Source organism: Myotis daubentonii, chromosome 6 (assembly GCF_963259705.1).
Source record: "Myotis daubentonii chromosome 6, mMyoDau2.1, whole genome shotgun sequence".
Classification (NCBI taxonomy): domain Eukaryota; kingdom Metazoa; phylum Chordata; class Mammalia; order Chiroptera; family Vespertilionidae; genus Myotis; species Myotis daubentonii.
Window position 1 is genome coordinate 94,433,340 of NC_081845.1, and position 15,545 is coordinate 94,448,884.

Consider the following 15,545-nt stretch of genomic DNA (forward strand, 5'->3'; position numbering starts at 1 on the left):
GGAGAGAAATGGTGTGTAAGGTGTGTAAGGGAAATGAATGCAACACAATTATAGTAATCAGTAATTAGTGAACGTTGTACTTATTAATAATCCTATATAATAAAAGGCTAATATGCAAATTGTCCCCTTGGGAGTTCATCTTCGACTGATGGGGAGTTCAACTGCTCGCTATGATGTGCGCTAACCACCAGGGGGCAGCACAGAACAAAGGAAGGCCCCAGCCAGCAGCTGGAAGACCCTGATCCGGGCTGCTGGCCAGACCTAGGGTCCCTATCTGTGCACGAATTTCGTGCACTGGGCCTCTAGTTATGTATAACAGGATACTGTAAAAATTAAATTATGAGATTTTTATTAAAATGTTTCTTACATACCGTTATATTGGCTGGGCCGCAAAAATATTTGTTGGGGGGGGGCCACATGTGGCCCATGGGTCGCGAATTTGACATGCTTGCTCTAGGCTGCTCTCTGCTGTCCCCCCCACAACCCTGGAGTTTTGGACTCGATCAGGGTTTCTCATAGGCCAGTGTGTCTGAATTGGGGGAGCCTGTTTAAATGCAGCTTTTGGATTCAGCGGGTCTGGGGGGCCCGGGCAACTGGATTTGTAGCCAACTAAGTGGGTGATTCAGGTGTGGGGCTACAGGGTGCCAGCCGTGGGGTGGCCCGGGGCACTGGGGCACATCCTGAGGCCCACTCCTCCGCACTGTCGTTGCCAGATGGAGCGGATGCTGTGGCCGGGGAGTGGGCAGCAGCTGCCCCGCTCCATCTGCAGCCTGCCCTGCCAGCCGGGGGAGCGGAAGAAGACAGTGAAGGGCATGCCCTGCTGCTGGCACTGCGAGCCCTGCACTGGGTACCAGTACCAGGTGGACCGCTACACCTGCAAGACGTGCCCCTACGACATGCGGCCCACCGAGAACCGCACGGGCTGCCGGCCCATCCCCATCATCAAGCTGGAGTGGGCCTCGCCCTGGGCTGTGCTGCCCCTCTTCCTGGCCATCGTGGGCATCGCGGCCACGCTCTTCGTGGTGGTCACCTTCATGCGCTACAACGACACGCCCATCGTCAAGGCCTCGGGCCGCGAGCTGAGCTACGTGCTGCTGGCGGGCATCTTCCTGTGCTACGCCACCACCTTCCTCATGATCGCGGAGCCCGACCTGGGCACCTGCTCGCTGCGCCGCGTCTTCCTGGGGCTTGGCATGAGCATCAGCTACGCCGCCCTGCTCACCAAGACCAACCGCATCTACCGCATCTTCGAGCAAGGCAAGCGGTCGGTCAGCGCCCCGCGGTTCATCAGCCCCGCCTCGCAGCTGGCCATCACCTTCAGCCTCATCTCCCTGCAGCTGCTGGGCATCTGTGTGTGGTTCGTGGTGGACCCCTCCCACTCGGTGGTGGACTTCCAGGACCAGCGGACGCTGGACCCCCGCTTCGCCCGGGGGGTGCTCAAGTGCGACATCTCGGACCTGTCGCTCATCTGCCTGCTGGGCTACAGCATGCTGCTCATGGTCACGTGCACGGTGTACGCCATCAAGACGCGCGGCGTGCCCGAGACCTTCAACGAGGCCAAGCCCATCGGCTTCACCATGTACACCACCTGCATCGTCTGGCTGGCCTTCATCCCCATCTTCTTTGGCACCTCGCAGTCGGCGGACAAGGTGAGTGGGGGGTGGAGGGTGGGTGGGGGTGAGGGCCGAGGAGGGGCAGCCCCCACCCGGCTTGGAAGTGCTTTTTTCACCCTTTACCCTGTCTTCTCTCTTCATTGTGAGTTTTTTCTCCGGGCCCTGGGCTTTCCCTCCTCCCTCCCTTTCTCTTTTCCCGGCTCCTCTCCCTTTTCTCTGTCTCCTCTCTCCCCTCCTCTCTCTCCTTCCTTTTTCTAGCCTCCTCCTCTTTCCTTGTCTCTCCACCCCTGCCTCTCCCGCCTCCTCTCTTTCTCTCCCAGCCTATCCTCGTTTCTCTCCTCTTCCTCTCTCCTCTCTCAGCCTGGAGGGCTGCACCGTCTTCCATTCTTCATTCTTTTCTAGACGGTCCATCACCTCCCTCTCCACTCAGCCCACCTTCCTTTCTGTCCATCCCTCTCTTCTTCCTCCTCCGCCCACCCTGTCTCTGCCCTCACAGGACCCCCTGGGCCCCTGAGATGGGAGGTGGGTCAGGCACCTTTCCCCTCTCCCAGCCCCAAGCCGCCCTGCCCAGGAGCCGGCCTGGCAGCGTCAGCCCCGGAGCCCTTCCCTCCTGCGCCTCCTGCTGGCTCTGTAGGCCATCCTGGACCCACCTCCTGGACCCACCTCCTGGACCACCCCCAGACCCCGGGGACTCTGCCCAGGTCCCAGCACAGCACTGGGGGATTATTCTGAAGAGTTGGGTGTCAGTGAATCAGAGGCCAGAGACATGGAAGATCTTGGGAACCCCAGATCCCAGCTCCTGGTCGGAGCTCTGTGTCTAACTGTGGGGTCCTAGGCAAGCGCTGGCCTCTGCCTCAGTTTCTTCATCCGTGCATTAGGGCGTGATCCTTCTCCTCACCCTACAGGCGTTGTAACAGCCACGCGGCGTGATGGCGCAGACGCAGTGACCCGCTGTGCGGGTCTGGGACTGAGGAGGGTGGTGGGCACAGGGCAGATGGCCTGGGACCCAGTGGGAAGGCCGTTGGTTTTTGCTGTGAGTGAGAAGGGAGCTGCTGTGGGGTGTGAGTGGGAGGGAGGCGTTGCTGCGTAGGGTTAAAAGGATCCCGCTGGCTGCTGGGTGGGGCCCGGAGGAGGCGAGCCGGGATCAGGGCTCCCAGGAGGAGGTTATGGAATAATCCCGACAGGGGCTGCACGGCAGGCTGGTGGGGAGGCGGGCTTCTGGCTGTGTCTGGCGGGGGCGGGAGGGGGCTGGCCGGTCTCTGATGGGTGCATGTGGGTGGGAGACACAGAGGAGTCAGGGATGACTCCGTGGCTTTTGGTGTGAGGCTGGAAGGGAGGGTGTTGTGCACTGAGTGGGGGAGATGATAAGGAGCCAATGTGGACGGACATCGGGGTCCTTTGGACGTGCCGTTTGGGGTGCCCGTTTGATGCCCAAGTGCCGCTGTCACGTCAACGGCTGAATAGATGAGCCTGGAGCTCAGGGGTGAGGCCCAGGCTGGACGTGACTGGGGGGTCGTCAGCCCGTGGATGGCATTCGGGCTGTGAGCCTGGTGTCAGCCCGGGGAGGGCATTCAGGCTGTGAGCCTGGTGTCAGCCCGGGGAGGGCGTGGCTTCAGTGCGGCTGCCGCCAAAGGCCTGGCAGGTGGGTGCTTGTCATCTGCTAGGCACCTTACCTACTGATTGGCTCACCCCACAACCGCAGGTGAGGGTAGATATCCCCACCCCATTCATACACGAGGACATGGAGGCACAGAGAGGCAGAGTAACTTGTCTGAGGTCACAGCCAGTGGGTGGCACAGCTGGACATGACCCCACTCTAACTCAGGAGCCCCCAGCCTGCCATGGCCCCCTGCAGCTCTGGGAACCTTCTCTGCCTAGGGCAGCCGTGGGCAAACTACGGCCCGCGGGCCGGATCCTGCCCGTTTGAAATGAATAAAACTAAAAAAAAAAAGGCCGTACCCTTTTATGTAATGATGTTTACTTTGAATTTATATTAGTTCACACAAACACTCCATCCATGCCTTTGTTCCGGCCCTCCGGTCCAGTTTAAGAACCCATTGTGGCCCTTGAGTCAAAAAGTTTGCCCACTCCTGGCTAGGGCATCCTGGGTGGGTGCCCACCTCTTCTCCAACAGCTCCACTCCGATGCCGGGGCCAGACCCAGCGAAGCCTGTGGCCTGTCTTCCAGGGGTGGCCCGCGGGCTGGGGTTCCAAGTAGCAGACCTTGGGGCTGGTGGTGAGTGCCCCGAGGTCTGAGACCAGGCCTGGCGCCAGGTGCTCCAGAGCCGGCGCAGCCACCAGGCCTCACTCGTGCTGAGAGCCAGGTCTCCAGCTCCCACCAGGCCTGCGGGAGGCCCTCCGTGCTGAGGGCAGGTGCAGGCGGTGGCCCACGCCCTGCAGCACTAGGGAGCCCCACAAAGCCAGCGGGGTTGGGGGAGGGGTGGCGCCCCACACTCCAGGAAGCTGGCAGCCTGAGGAATTCCCTTGATAATACCACCATCTCTCCAGTGACCTCCTCCCCCCAGCGCCCCCCGCCTCTCCCTTTAAAAAAAAAAAAATTGTATTGATTTTTTACAGAGAGGAAGGGAGAGGGGTAGAGAGTTAGAAACATCCACGAGAGAGAAACATCGATCAGCTGCCTCCTGCACCACACCCCCTACTGGGGATGTGCCCGCAACCAAGGTACATGCCCTTGACTGGGATTGAACCTGGGACTCTTCAGTCCACAGGCCGACGCTCTAGCCACTGAGCCAAACTGGTCAGGGCCCGCCTCTCCCTTTTTAGGAGGCTCCCCTCAGCACTGATTATGAGAAGGAGCCTCTGAGAGGGTCTGTTCTGAGGCCCAGAGAGGAGAGGGCCTTGACCCAGGTCACCCAGCAGGCTGGCTTCCCACAGTGTGTGCCCACAGCCCCCAGCTCGGCCCCTGATGGCGTGGGGCCTGGGCTGCGCCCCTCCCCTGGGCTTCTGCATGAGGAGGGGTGAGGAGATGAGCTCCCAAGTCCTGTGGGTTCAGACCACCAGGCTTCTGAGAGCGCAGACACCCTGGGGCCGCCTATGTGCTGTCAGGTGGCAGCTACAAAACGCCTCCGGGAGCTGCAGGCCTCGCTGCCATGTGCGTGCACGTGTGTGCATGTGCATGCCCAGGGAGTGGGAGAAGCAGTGTGTGCGCCCAGGGGTTCATTGCTGCTGGTGTGTGTATGTGGGTGTGCAGATTGTGTGCAAATGTGTGAGGGTAAGTGGAGTGTGCAGGTGACACGTGTGGTCAGGTGTGTGTGCAGATGTGTGAATGCATCTTTGTGTATGTGCACACCCGACTGTGCACCAGGTACCTGAAGGGTGCGTGTGTGTGACCCAGGTGTGTCTGCGTCAGGGAGTGTGTGGTTGTGAGTTCAGGTGTGTGTGAATGCAGAGACGCAGGAGTGCACACGTGTGTGTGTTTGTGGGCATGCAGGTGTGCAAACCAATTTGCAGGTGCTTTGCTGTGTCTGCTCGCCCAGGGTGCGGGTGCGGGTGCGGGTGCGGGTGTGGGTGCTGGTGGCGGGGAGCCGCACTGTGCCGCTCTGGTGAGCCGGCGGCTGGATTTCCCAGCATTAGCCTGGATTTCCAGGACTTACCACGCAGCCGGCCGCATTACCGAGCCTACCAGAGCTTCTGTGCCTGTGGGGTTACTGCTCAGCCAGGCTTGGCCAGGATGCGGCCGCGGAGGCAGCCAGGATGTGGAGAAGTTTGTCTGGTGAACAGGTGCTGAGGGTCCCAGTGGCCACAGGGTCAGTCTGGGCAGAAGTGCAGAGCGGGCAGAACTCCCCGGTGCCCCCCACCAGGCCCCTCACATGCTGTACCCACCAGCCCTCATACAAAACAGGAAATCCACCGCCCACAGCCAAGTAGCTCCTCTCTGTGCCCTTTGCCCACCCCAAGGTGACTCCGCCCTCCCCCACCAGCCCCAGCCTGACAGCCTCCTTCCCGCAGGAGGGCACTGACTTGGGAGGCTTCGTGCCGGATTCCTGCTTCCTTAGAGGAGGAGCGAGCGGAGCGAGGGCCTGGCCAAGGGGGAGCGGGAATGGTGCCGCTCAGACCCTCTGGGCTGGGACACGTGTGGATGGGAGAGACGGGCCTCTCACTCTGCCTGGCTTTAAGACCTGCCTCTGTGCCAGGGCCGTCTCCGTGGGAGTGCCTGCTGGTTCTAGAGGTTGTAGAGACCACTGCTTCTCTGCCGGGGTCAACGTGCGACTGCCTCCAGGTGACAGCGTGCGCCTCCACACGGGGGCTCAGAGCAGTGCCCGAGCTGTGGGGGGTGGGAATCCCAGACCCTGGGGCAAGGAGGGGCCTGGGGGTGCCCGGCCCCACTTGTGCTGTGCACACAGCAGCCACCCAGCCTGGGATGGCGAGAGGAGCCCCCAGGGCCCAGGCTGGGAGGGCCGGGCCGGCAGACGGGCGTCGCTTTCCTCGCTTTACACCCCTCCTTGTATTTTGTTTGCAGAAAGGCTCCGGGGCTGGGAAGCCCGCACTGAGCTCAGGGCTGGCTCCAGTGTGCAGGGCCCAGAGCAAAATGAGAACGAGGGGTCCTCTCTCAAAACTTATTAGGATTCAAGACGGGGGCCGCAGGCATTAAGCCAAGCACCGGCGCCGGTGTGGCTGCCCAGGCCACCTGCCATGCTGCCGACTCCGCTCGTGTTAGGGGGCTCAGCAGCCACACTGGGCAGGGCAGGTTGGGATCTGGGGCCTAGACCGCTGGCCCCACCACAGGTCTGTCCACTGCAGGGCTCACTCTGCCCAGAGAGGGGGCCTCTACCCTGGCCACCAACTCCATGTGGGCCCACTGTACCCCCATAACAAGGTGGGGGCAAAGGGCCTAAGATGGGTGTCTGACCTAGAACCCATTCCTGTCCCCAAGAACCCCCAGTGTGAAAGGAGAGACAGCCCCTCCCTCAGGGAACCCCCATGTAATGAGAGAGACACGCCCCGTCCCCAGGGCACCCCATCCCCAGGGCACCCCCAGTCCAGTGGGGAAGACAGGCCTGTTCTTGACTCCCGGGCTCCGCTGTTCCTCCAAGGAGCTCCTGTGAGTCTCTGGAGCCTGTCCCCCTTCCTCCCCGGCCACAAGGCCCCGCCCACTGGCCTGTCACGACCTCCCCGCCCCCACGCTGGGAGACAGCTGCCTGCCCGGCTGAGAGTGTGGGTTGCATGTGAGGACGGGAAGGGCGGGCTGTCTGCAGGGTGTGTGCTCCCGGGGATCAGTGGGCCATGGGGCAGCCTCCGTCCACGTGCTGCAGGTTTCATGCGGCTTCACAGCTGCGCTTGGGGAGGAGCCTCGTGGTCTGGGTAAGGCAGGCGCTTTCACCCCATTGCACTGATGAGAACACTGAGGGCCGGAGCGGGATGAGGCTTCCCAGGGTCACTCAGCTCTCTCCTCTGGGGGAAGGGCTGGAAGGAAGGCCTTTAGATTCAGGGCTCGAGGTGTTTATGGAGCTGGGCAGGAGATGGCGAGGACATGAGAGCAGAAAGATGCGCCCCCAGGACTTCCGGATGAGGCCAGGGCTCTGGGGACCTCAGGAAGCAAACCCAGACCCGTGATGTCCACTGCTGGGTTAGGTACAAGGAATGAAGGGTGTCAGGGGATTGGGTAGAGCTGGGGCCAGGGAAAGGTTCCTGGAAGAGCTGGCATGTCAGCCAGGCCCCAGGTGAGGGAGGGGCCCAGAAACAGCAGATTTAGGGAGCAGGACTCCCAGGCCAGACATGCGGGCCACAGCCGGGGCCTCCCCTGAACGCGGGCGGTCAGAGGGGCGGCTGGGCCTGGGGGGCCCGGAGGGAGCAGGCTGGGAGGGGATCCCCGCTGGGGGCGGTGGGAGTCGTCAGGCCTGCCTGGAAGGCCCCACTAGTGAAGAATGGACTACCCGGCACCCAAATTAATGGGCTTTCATTTCGCCAAACATCTGTCACTGTTAGTGCTTGGTGAGCGAGCGTGAAATGAGCTTCGACTGTGCTGCCCTGCGCGTCGCGCTGGCGCTGCGGCTCCGTGCCCGTGGCTGCTCTGCACAGGGTGGCCCGTGGGGGCAGCCGCTGGATGGGGGGCCTGGCTGAGGGGCTGGGCACCCTCCTGAGGAGGGTCAGCTGTGGTCCCAACGGCGGGCGGCCCCTCCTCAGGGCGGCCCCTCCAAACAGCGCATAACAGTGGGTACACTTCCCCGAGCTCCCTGCTGGGCATTGTCCTGCATGCTGTTACCATGGCCCCGTCTGTCCTCCTCACAGCCCTGCCAGGTGGGTGCAGGACTGTAATCACCAGGCCTGCATTACACGTGAGGACACGAGGCAGGAGGACGGACGTGGTCAGGACTTGAATCCAGGGCTTCTGGTCTGAAGTCCGGCTCTCCTCCATGCTCCCGCCGATCCAGCCTGTCCCCGCTGCGTCTGCCCCTGGGGAGGGCGGGGGTCAGGCGCGAGGTCGGGGCGAGCCGCGCTGACGCCTCCCCGCCCGCCCCAGCTGTACATCCAGACGACCACGCTGACGGTGTCGGTGAGCCTGAGCGCCTCGGTGTCCCTGGGGATGCTCTACATGCCCAAGGTCTACATCATCCTCTTCCACCCGGAGCAGAACGTGCCCAAGCGCAAGCGCAGCCTCAAAGCCGTGGTCACCGCCGCCACCATGTCCAACAAGTTCACGCAGAAGGGCAGCTTCCGGCCCAACGGGGAGGCCAAGTCTGAACTCTGCGAGAACCTCGAGGCCCCCGGTGAGTGCCTGGCCCCGCCCTTCTCCCTCTGGACCTGCCCAGGCCCCGCCCCCTTCCTGGGGAGGGCCAGCCCCCTAACCCCCCCCCCCTCCCCCAGCCAGGTCATGTAGGGGTCCGGGAGAACCCCAGGCTGCAGGTTAGTACCCTCTGCCCTGCCTGCCAGTCCTGGGAGCCGGGAGGACCCCCAGGCCCCAGCCCATGCCCACCCTGTCCTTGCCCTTCCAGGGATCTCTGCCCCACCCCCCCCACCCGGAGGGAGGCCATTGGGGGCCTGATTCACGCACTGTGAGGCCCCGATTTCTCTGCCCTGTGACCAGCAGTCCCTCGGGAGTCAGGTGGTATAGATGACCCCTGATCCCTGGCCCTTTGGGAACCGGGGGGCCATGGCCCTGGCACCAGCCCCGCCACCTCCTAGCAGGGCCCTAGAGATGGGGGCTCGGGACATGGGCCCTGATGGGTGGGTAAGTGGGGTGTGGGTGGGGCAGGGGCCTCCAGAGGCCAACGCTCTCAGGGAGCAGGTGCCCTGGGGGTTGTGCAGGCACCTCAGCTGCAGAGGGTCCTTTGAGGGCTCAGGGGAGGGAAGGAGGCAGAGAACGTAGCGTCTGGGGACAGGCCCAAGGGCCGGCGGGTGGGACAGGTCCTTCAGGCTGGTAAGGCATGCGTGTGGGAGGGAGCAGGGCACCCTCTTTGCCAGCTGCCCTGGTCCCTGCAGCCAGCCCTGTGTGAGGAGACGAGGAGGGAGAAGGCCAGGGGGCAGGGTATCAGAGGGACAGGCTAGGCCCCAGGGGCCAGTAACAGCGGTGACCATCTCCGGAACCCTGTGTGCCACACCTATCAGGTACCAGTGTTCATCCCCACAGCCATCTTGAAAGACAGATATTTTTGCCGTTTGTGTAATACAGAGGAGGAGAGAGGGACGACCCAGGTCACAAGCCAGCAGGTGGCGGCCGGCCCTGACCTCCCACTATCCCCGCTGCCCGCTGTCTCCTGGGACAGCCTCAACTGTGGGGCGGGGCCTCCATGGGCCTTGCTTAGGGTCGGAAGGTCGAGGGGTCACTGTGGTCACCCCGCCACCGCAGACCTTGGCCCCTCCCTGGACGCCCTGTGAAGTGGCCGCTCCTCCCGCCTCCCACTCCCTTGAAGTCTTGGGGGACATCAGGTCCTGGTGGGACCGGGAGTGAGCACTCTGTCCTCCTCTGGCACTCGGGGGGGCCAGAGGGGCAGCGTTGAGGGCAGCAGCAGGGACGCAGGCAGCTCAGGGGAAACAGATTCCCCTCCCGTGTGTCTGGGCTGGGGCAGCGCTTCTCACAGGCCCTGCCTGGGGCTCCGGGTGGAGCGTCGTCCCTCCGTTCTCAGCACCGGCCCGCATCCCTCCCCACATCCACGCAGGATTTTTCACTTGTGAATTTCACAGCCGTCCTGTGAGGCCTGGTTAGGGCTGGAGGTTTGATCCCAGCTCTGCCATGCCCTGCTCTGCTCCAGGGCTCCTGGGAGAGTGGGGCTCAGCCCGCCCGGAGGGTGGCACTCATGGTGTGTGACATCCTAGGGGCACAGAGGGCAGGCAGGCTTCACGGAGAGCTGATCACACCTCTGCCTCTGCTCAGCTGGTCACCTGGGCGCGGGGACAGTCACCCCCCCTTCCCCCCAACAAGGAGGGTGGGCAAGGGAAGACCTTGCTTCCAGCTCCCTGCTCCCTGCAAGGGAAGGATGAGAGCTGCCCACTCACCCCACCCCGCAGTGAGGCCAGAGGCCCCCCTCGCCCCCCTGTCTCTCAGCTCGGTGACAACGGGGGCCATGCAGGCCGGGCAGGAGCGGGTGATTAATTCCGGGGACAGCCCGACAGGCGTGTGAGCAGGAGTGGGGAGGTGTCACTCCTGTGGAGCAGGGACATTTTTCACGCTGTCGCTGGCAGGCCACGTATCTTTAAACAAACAATAGAATAAATAATTCAGGGCTGATTGCAGGCCGATTGGGTGCGGAGACATGGGGGTGGCAATGGGGCTGTCAGCTCCGGCCGCCACTGCCCAGCTAACTGTTATCAGAGGCGGCGGAGCCTGTAGACCAGCAGCCACCAGCGGTCTGTCACCAGCAAGGGCTGGATGGGCTCGGGGCCTCTGCCCACACCCTCGTCCCTTCCCCGATTCCGAGGATGGCCTGGGGTCCCCCCCCCATTGCTGTAGTGATTTCAGCCCTGCCCCTTAGCCCATCATATTGCAAGGTTTCAGAGTATTTCTATCCACCCTGCGGCTGAGCCACTAAGGGTGTCATCCCATTTCACAGGCGAGGGAATCGAGGCTCCCAGAGGCTCGGTGTGTGGGAAGGGCCACATGGCAGGTGCTGAGGTCCCGGTACTGGTCAGGGTAGGATTGGCCCCCAAGACTCCCGAGTCCTGGCCAGACTCTTCCTTTTGTTCCTCACAGTTAGCTCCTGGGGGACCCTCCCGGGCAGATCATTGCTCCCATTTTCCTGATGGTGGAACTGAGGCTCCGCTGAAGGACTTGGGTCCCTGGCTTGTAGCTGAGGGCTGAATGCACTTCCAGGTTCTGGAAGCCATGGGCTGGCTTTTCTGCTAGAGACAGCTCTGATCTTAGAGGGACAACAGGGGCCTGCCTGTCCCTCAGCTCCCGGCCACTTTCACCGCCCCTCCTGCACCCCCCTCGGCCGTCAACTGCCTCAGGCTCCCGTTTCCCTGCAGCCGGTGGAGATGGTGCTGCTGCTGCTGCTGGGTTCTCCTCCCCTGGGAGCGGGAGCTGCTGGCAGCCTGCAGTTTCGGAAACAATTTTCTCAGTTCACCCCGAGGGTGACGGAGCCCTGGGGAGCCGGTTCTCACCAGCTGGCCTGCAGGGCTGATCAGAGCTGGCTGCGGCTCTTTTCTGCTGGTGAGGGACAGGGTGGGGTGGAGATGGGGGGGTGGGGGTTCCCCTCAGGAAAAGGAGCCTAGGCAAACACGGCCTCCGCTCTGTGTTACAGGTGGGGAAACTGAGGCCTAGCAGGTCAGGAAAGGAGCAGCTGGGGTCCCAGAGGAGCTGGAGGCTGTCTCGGGAGTGCTGATCTGCTAGTCCCCCCACCACCTCCCTCTCAGCAGTGCGGCCATGTCGGGGCTCCAGCCTCTAGTCCCTCAGCTCCCTTCCCCAGGGGCACCCACCCAGGCCCCCCCTGGATTGGGCTCCATTGAAACGGACTCATCCCGTGGCCCTCCCTCCCTCTCGGCCACCCAGCACCCTGGAGCGGGGTGGACGTTTCACAGGGGAAGGTGGGGATTCTTTGTAACCTAGAAGGTGCTGTGCCGTGTTCTTATCCTCTTCCTGGGTGCCATGGGCACCGTTTCCTTCCTTTAGCACCTGTCTGGGTGGCACCTAAAACTTGAAACGCCCTGGGGCTCAGCCTAGCGATCGTTCATCTTCTGCTCTCACATTTCTGCTGACAGGGAGCCCAACCACCACCGAAGGGCACCCACTCCACTCAGCTCTGGCCAGGAGAAAGTTCCTCCTCCAGCCGATCCTCGGGCCCCCCACTGGTCCCGGTGAGCCCCTCTGCTCACCCCGCCCCAACACCGGTTCTTCCCACACTCAGTGGACCCCTGAGAGTGGGGCTCGGCGATCCTGCCTGTATCAGCGGCTTCCAGTTACACTGCTGTGACAAAAAGGCCCCCGAACAGCTCAGTCAGACAATGTTTGTTTCTGTCTCATATAATAGTACCTGGTGGCGGCAGGAGCGGGGACCCAGGTTCCTTCCATCTTGTTGCTCCATCAGCTCTGGGAGGGCTGTCCTTGTCCTCATGGCTGAGGCTGGTGGCTTTTCCTGTCGGTTCCGCCCATGGAAGGCAAAAGAGAGGAGGTCCGGGGGAAACAACCGATTTTAATCAAATGACGTGGAAGGTGCACACAGCCCTTCCGCTCACCTGTCAGCAGGAATGTCGTCATGCAGGGCCACGCTTTGCTGCAAGGGAGGCTGGCAATGTAGTCCTTGACTTTGGCATTGGGAGTCCCACAAAAATGGGAAAAAGGATCGAGGGGACTGTGCAGCTCACCACACCGCTGCCCTCCGTGTCCTCTTCTCCAGGCCAGACGCATGGCTGCACCTGCTGGGGTGCCTCCTTTCCTGATGACAGGGGCCTGCTGGGGGTCAGGGCAGCTTTATGACAAGCGATACCGTCATTTTCTCCCGCGCAGCCTCCTCCCCAGGCGGCAGTTCTGCCCTTGATTGCTGTCCTCTGGGTGTCCCCAGGCGACGGAGGGAGACCCTGAACGCTGGCAGGACAGGACAAAACCAAGGACCTGGCCAGACCACCCCTCGGGCCTCAGCTCCTCACTGGCTGCTGTGAGGCCAGCCCTGGGGGAGCGCTCACGCTGCCGAGACAGCTGATGTCGCCTGTGAAGGCTGTGGCCAGGAAATGGGAGCTACCCAGATATGGGGCCCCCTCTGGGGCTCAGGGGTGGGCGAGCAAGGGCCAGAGTGATGGGTGCAGATAAGGGAGGCCAAGGCTGAGGCGAGACAGGGGCACCCAGAAACGGGGAGGGTGGCTACATGGAGGGCGAGGGGACCTAAGAACTTCCCCTTCCCTCGAACGTGGGGAGAGGCCGAGCCAGTCAGATGCCTCAGTGCCTAGCTCAGCCAGGGCCCGCTCTGGCTGCATTATTTATTCCTCTGTCCCTGCTCCACTCGCGTCCCGTCGGCTGCCAGCCCCCGTATATTCTGGGCCTGGGCTCTTCCAGAATGTGCGTGGGGCTTCTGAAAGCTTCCCTTGATGATGTGGTTGATGTTTGGATAGCAGGGGCTTTGGGGTGCCAACGCCCGTGCAGTTGAAAAATATACCTATAACTTTGACCCCCCAAAACTTAAGTTGCCCCTGGGCATCCTCGGGGGCTTGGTCCAGGACCTCCGTGGGCACCGGCCCCGCAGGTGCTCCGCCCCCACATACCCTGCTGAGGGCCAGGCGCACAGCAGGTTACCCGCATGCGCACACTCCCAGCCCGGATCGGAACACCGGGCATTTACTCAAAGCAAAACAAGACGAAAGCAAGAAAACCGGCTGAATATTAGTGGGCCCTCGAAGTTCAGACACGTGTTAAGGGTCAACGGGGCTTTAAAAATATACAATTATATCACAGATAAAAGTGATTCTTTTCTTTTATTTTTTAAATATATTTAATTGCTTTTTTAGAGAGGAAGGGAGAGGGATAGAGAGTTAGAAACATTGATGAGAGAGAAATATCGATCAGCTGCCTCCTGCACACCTCCTACTGGGGATGTGCCCACAACCAAGGTACATGCCCCTGACCGGAATCGAACCTGGGACCTTTCAGTCCGCAGGCCGACGCTCTATCCACTGAGCCAAACCGGTTAGGGCAAAAGTGATTCTTTTAAAGTGTGGTGGAGTCCGGAGGTGGCAAGGGCTCCCGGGGAGATCCTCACGGGGGTGGGGGGGTGTTGGGAGGGAGCGCCCAAAGGGGTCACACCTAGAGCAACAGGTGAGAGGGCGGGCACTCCCAGCAGGAAGCCCAGCCCAAGCCAAGGCGTGAAGGAGGGAGGAGGAGCTGCAGGCGGCCCAGGGCAGGGAGTTGGTGCCCAGGCCGGGGAAGGTGGACTGCTCTGCGCTGGGGTCTGGACTCGAGGCCCTGGCAGGGCAGTGCCGGCAGGGCGGGCGGTGTGAAGAAGCTAGCCTCTGCCTCCTGCGTACCCCGGTCTCTCCTTCCAGTGCTGGCCACCAAACAGACCTATGTCACCTACACCAACCACGCACTCTAGCGAGGCTGCCAGAGCCGAACCGGAGGAGGAGGACCCGAGACCCTCGTGATGGTGCGTCGAGCCAGGGCCACTCCGGGGCCCAGCTGATGTCCTGCCTGCCCGTGGACACCCGCGGATGTGGCTTGGTGCTGAGGACAGCAGAGCCCCAGCGGTCCCTGCTGGGTAGCCTGGGCAAGCCGGGTGGGCGCCAGGAGGAGGGCCGGGGGCTGGGCAGCTTCTGCCACTCCAGGAGCCTGTCTTGGACCAGGGCCCTCCTAGCCCCCAATCACAGGGGCCCCGGTGCCGGTCCCTCTGTCTCTGCCTGTCCCAGGGGCGACCTTCTCCGTCTGTCTCCATCCTCTCTTTATTTTCTCTTATCTCTGCTGTCCGTCTCCATCCGTTGCTCTGCTTCCCTGCATCTTCCTCCTGCCTCTGCGTCTCTCGCTCATGAGCTCGTCTCCAAGTCTCTCCGGTTTTTCTCTGTGCTCCTCCCGGGCCTCCCCTCTCGTGCATTTTTCTTGCCTGTCCTCCCACCTTCATTTATGACCAGCCTCTGCTCTCCCTCCCTGCCACCTTCTCCCAAGTCACTAAATCTTCCATGTCACAAAAGAGAAAAAAGGGAAAAAAAATCAAAACACAAAAAAGCCAAACAAAAACAAATCCTGAGTCTGTTGCAAAGTGCTGCGTCTCCTGGTGGCCTCTGTGTGTCCCGTGGCCGCAGCCTGCCCGCCTGCCCCCGCGCCCGCTGCGCGGCCTGCCCGCCTGCCCGCCTGCCCCTCCTGCCGATGACACGGAGTTCAGTGCCTGAGTGTTTGGTGGTGGTTATTGATGACATGTGTAGCGCATGATTGTTTTTTATACCAAGAACATTTCTAATAAAAATAAACACATGGTTTTGCACCCTGGCTCCACGTCCACTGAAGGTCCGGCAGTGGGGCCCCAGGCTCCGCCCTCAGCCGCAGGGCCGGAGGCAGCGGGAAGGAGGAACTGGGTGATGTGACTAGGCTCGGGCCGGGGGGGGGGGGTTAGGGGGGTGGGGGGCTTGCTCCCTGGGCTGCATTGAGTTGGGGTGTGGGGAGGCCTTGGGCAGGGAGGGGCCGGGACATTGTGGAAGATTCCAGAAGTCAGCCCTGCTGGTAGGGGGGAGCTCTGTTCCTGTCCACTGCCCTGCAGCCCCCAAGGCAGGTACCATTTCTGCCCTTCCTTCCTCTCTGGCTCACATCCTGCGCCCTGGGACCCCAGCCCCAGCCCATAACCCAGCCTCCCCTCCGCCCCAGGCAGCTCTCCCCTTGAGCATTTGGCTTCCAGGACTTCCAGCAGCCACAGTCCCCCTCCTGCTTGTCCTGTCTTCAGGGCACAGGTGCTAGATGATGGGTGCGTGGCCAGGTGGGCGGCACAGGTGTGCACGTATGTGTCTGTTCTCGCTGCACGTGTGTTGTGCTCCTGCCACCTCCATGCTTATTTCTCTGACTGTTTAG

At 62.1% G+C, this 15,545-nt stretch overlaps 1 protein-coding gene across 3 annotated transcripts in view; it reads left to right on the forward strand.

Moving 5' to 3' along the window:
* Positions 1-14,967, forward strand: part of GRM4 (glutamate metabotropic receptor 4) — a 104,849-nt gene extending 89,882 nt beyond the window's left edge. For 2 of the 3 annotated variants that reach the window (XM_059701930.1, XM_059701932.1), the window contains 3 exons: positions 714-1,649; positions 8,094-8,340; positions 14,039-14,967. In XM_059701930.1, coding sequence (XP_059557913.1) covers positions 714-1,649; positions 8,094-8,340; positions 14,039-14,088 — 1,233 coding nt within the window. In that variant the 3' untranslated portion in view covers positions 14,089-14,967. The remainder of the gene's footprint in view (positions 1-713; positions 1,650-8,093; positions 8,341-14,038) is intronic. The other variant, XM_059701931.1, reaches the window with a different exon arrangement.
* Positions 14,968-15,545: the final 578 nt, after the last annotated feature.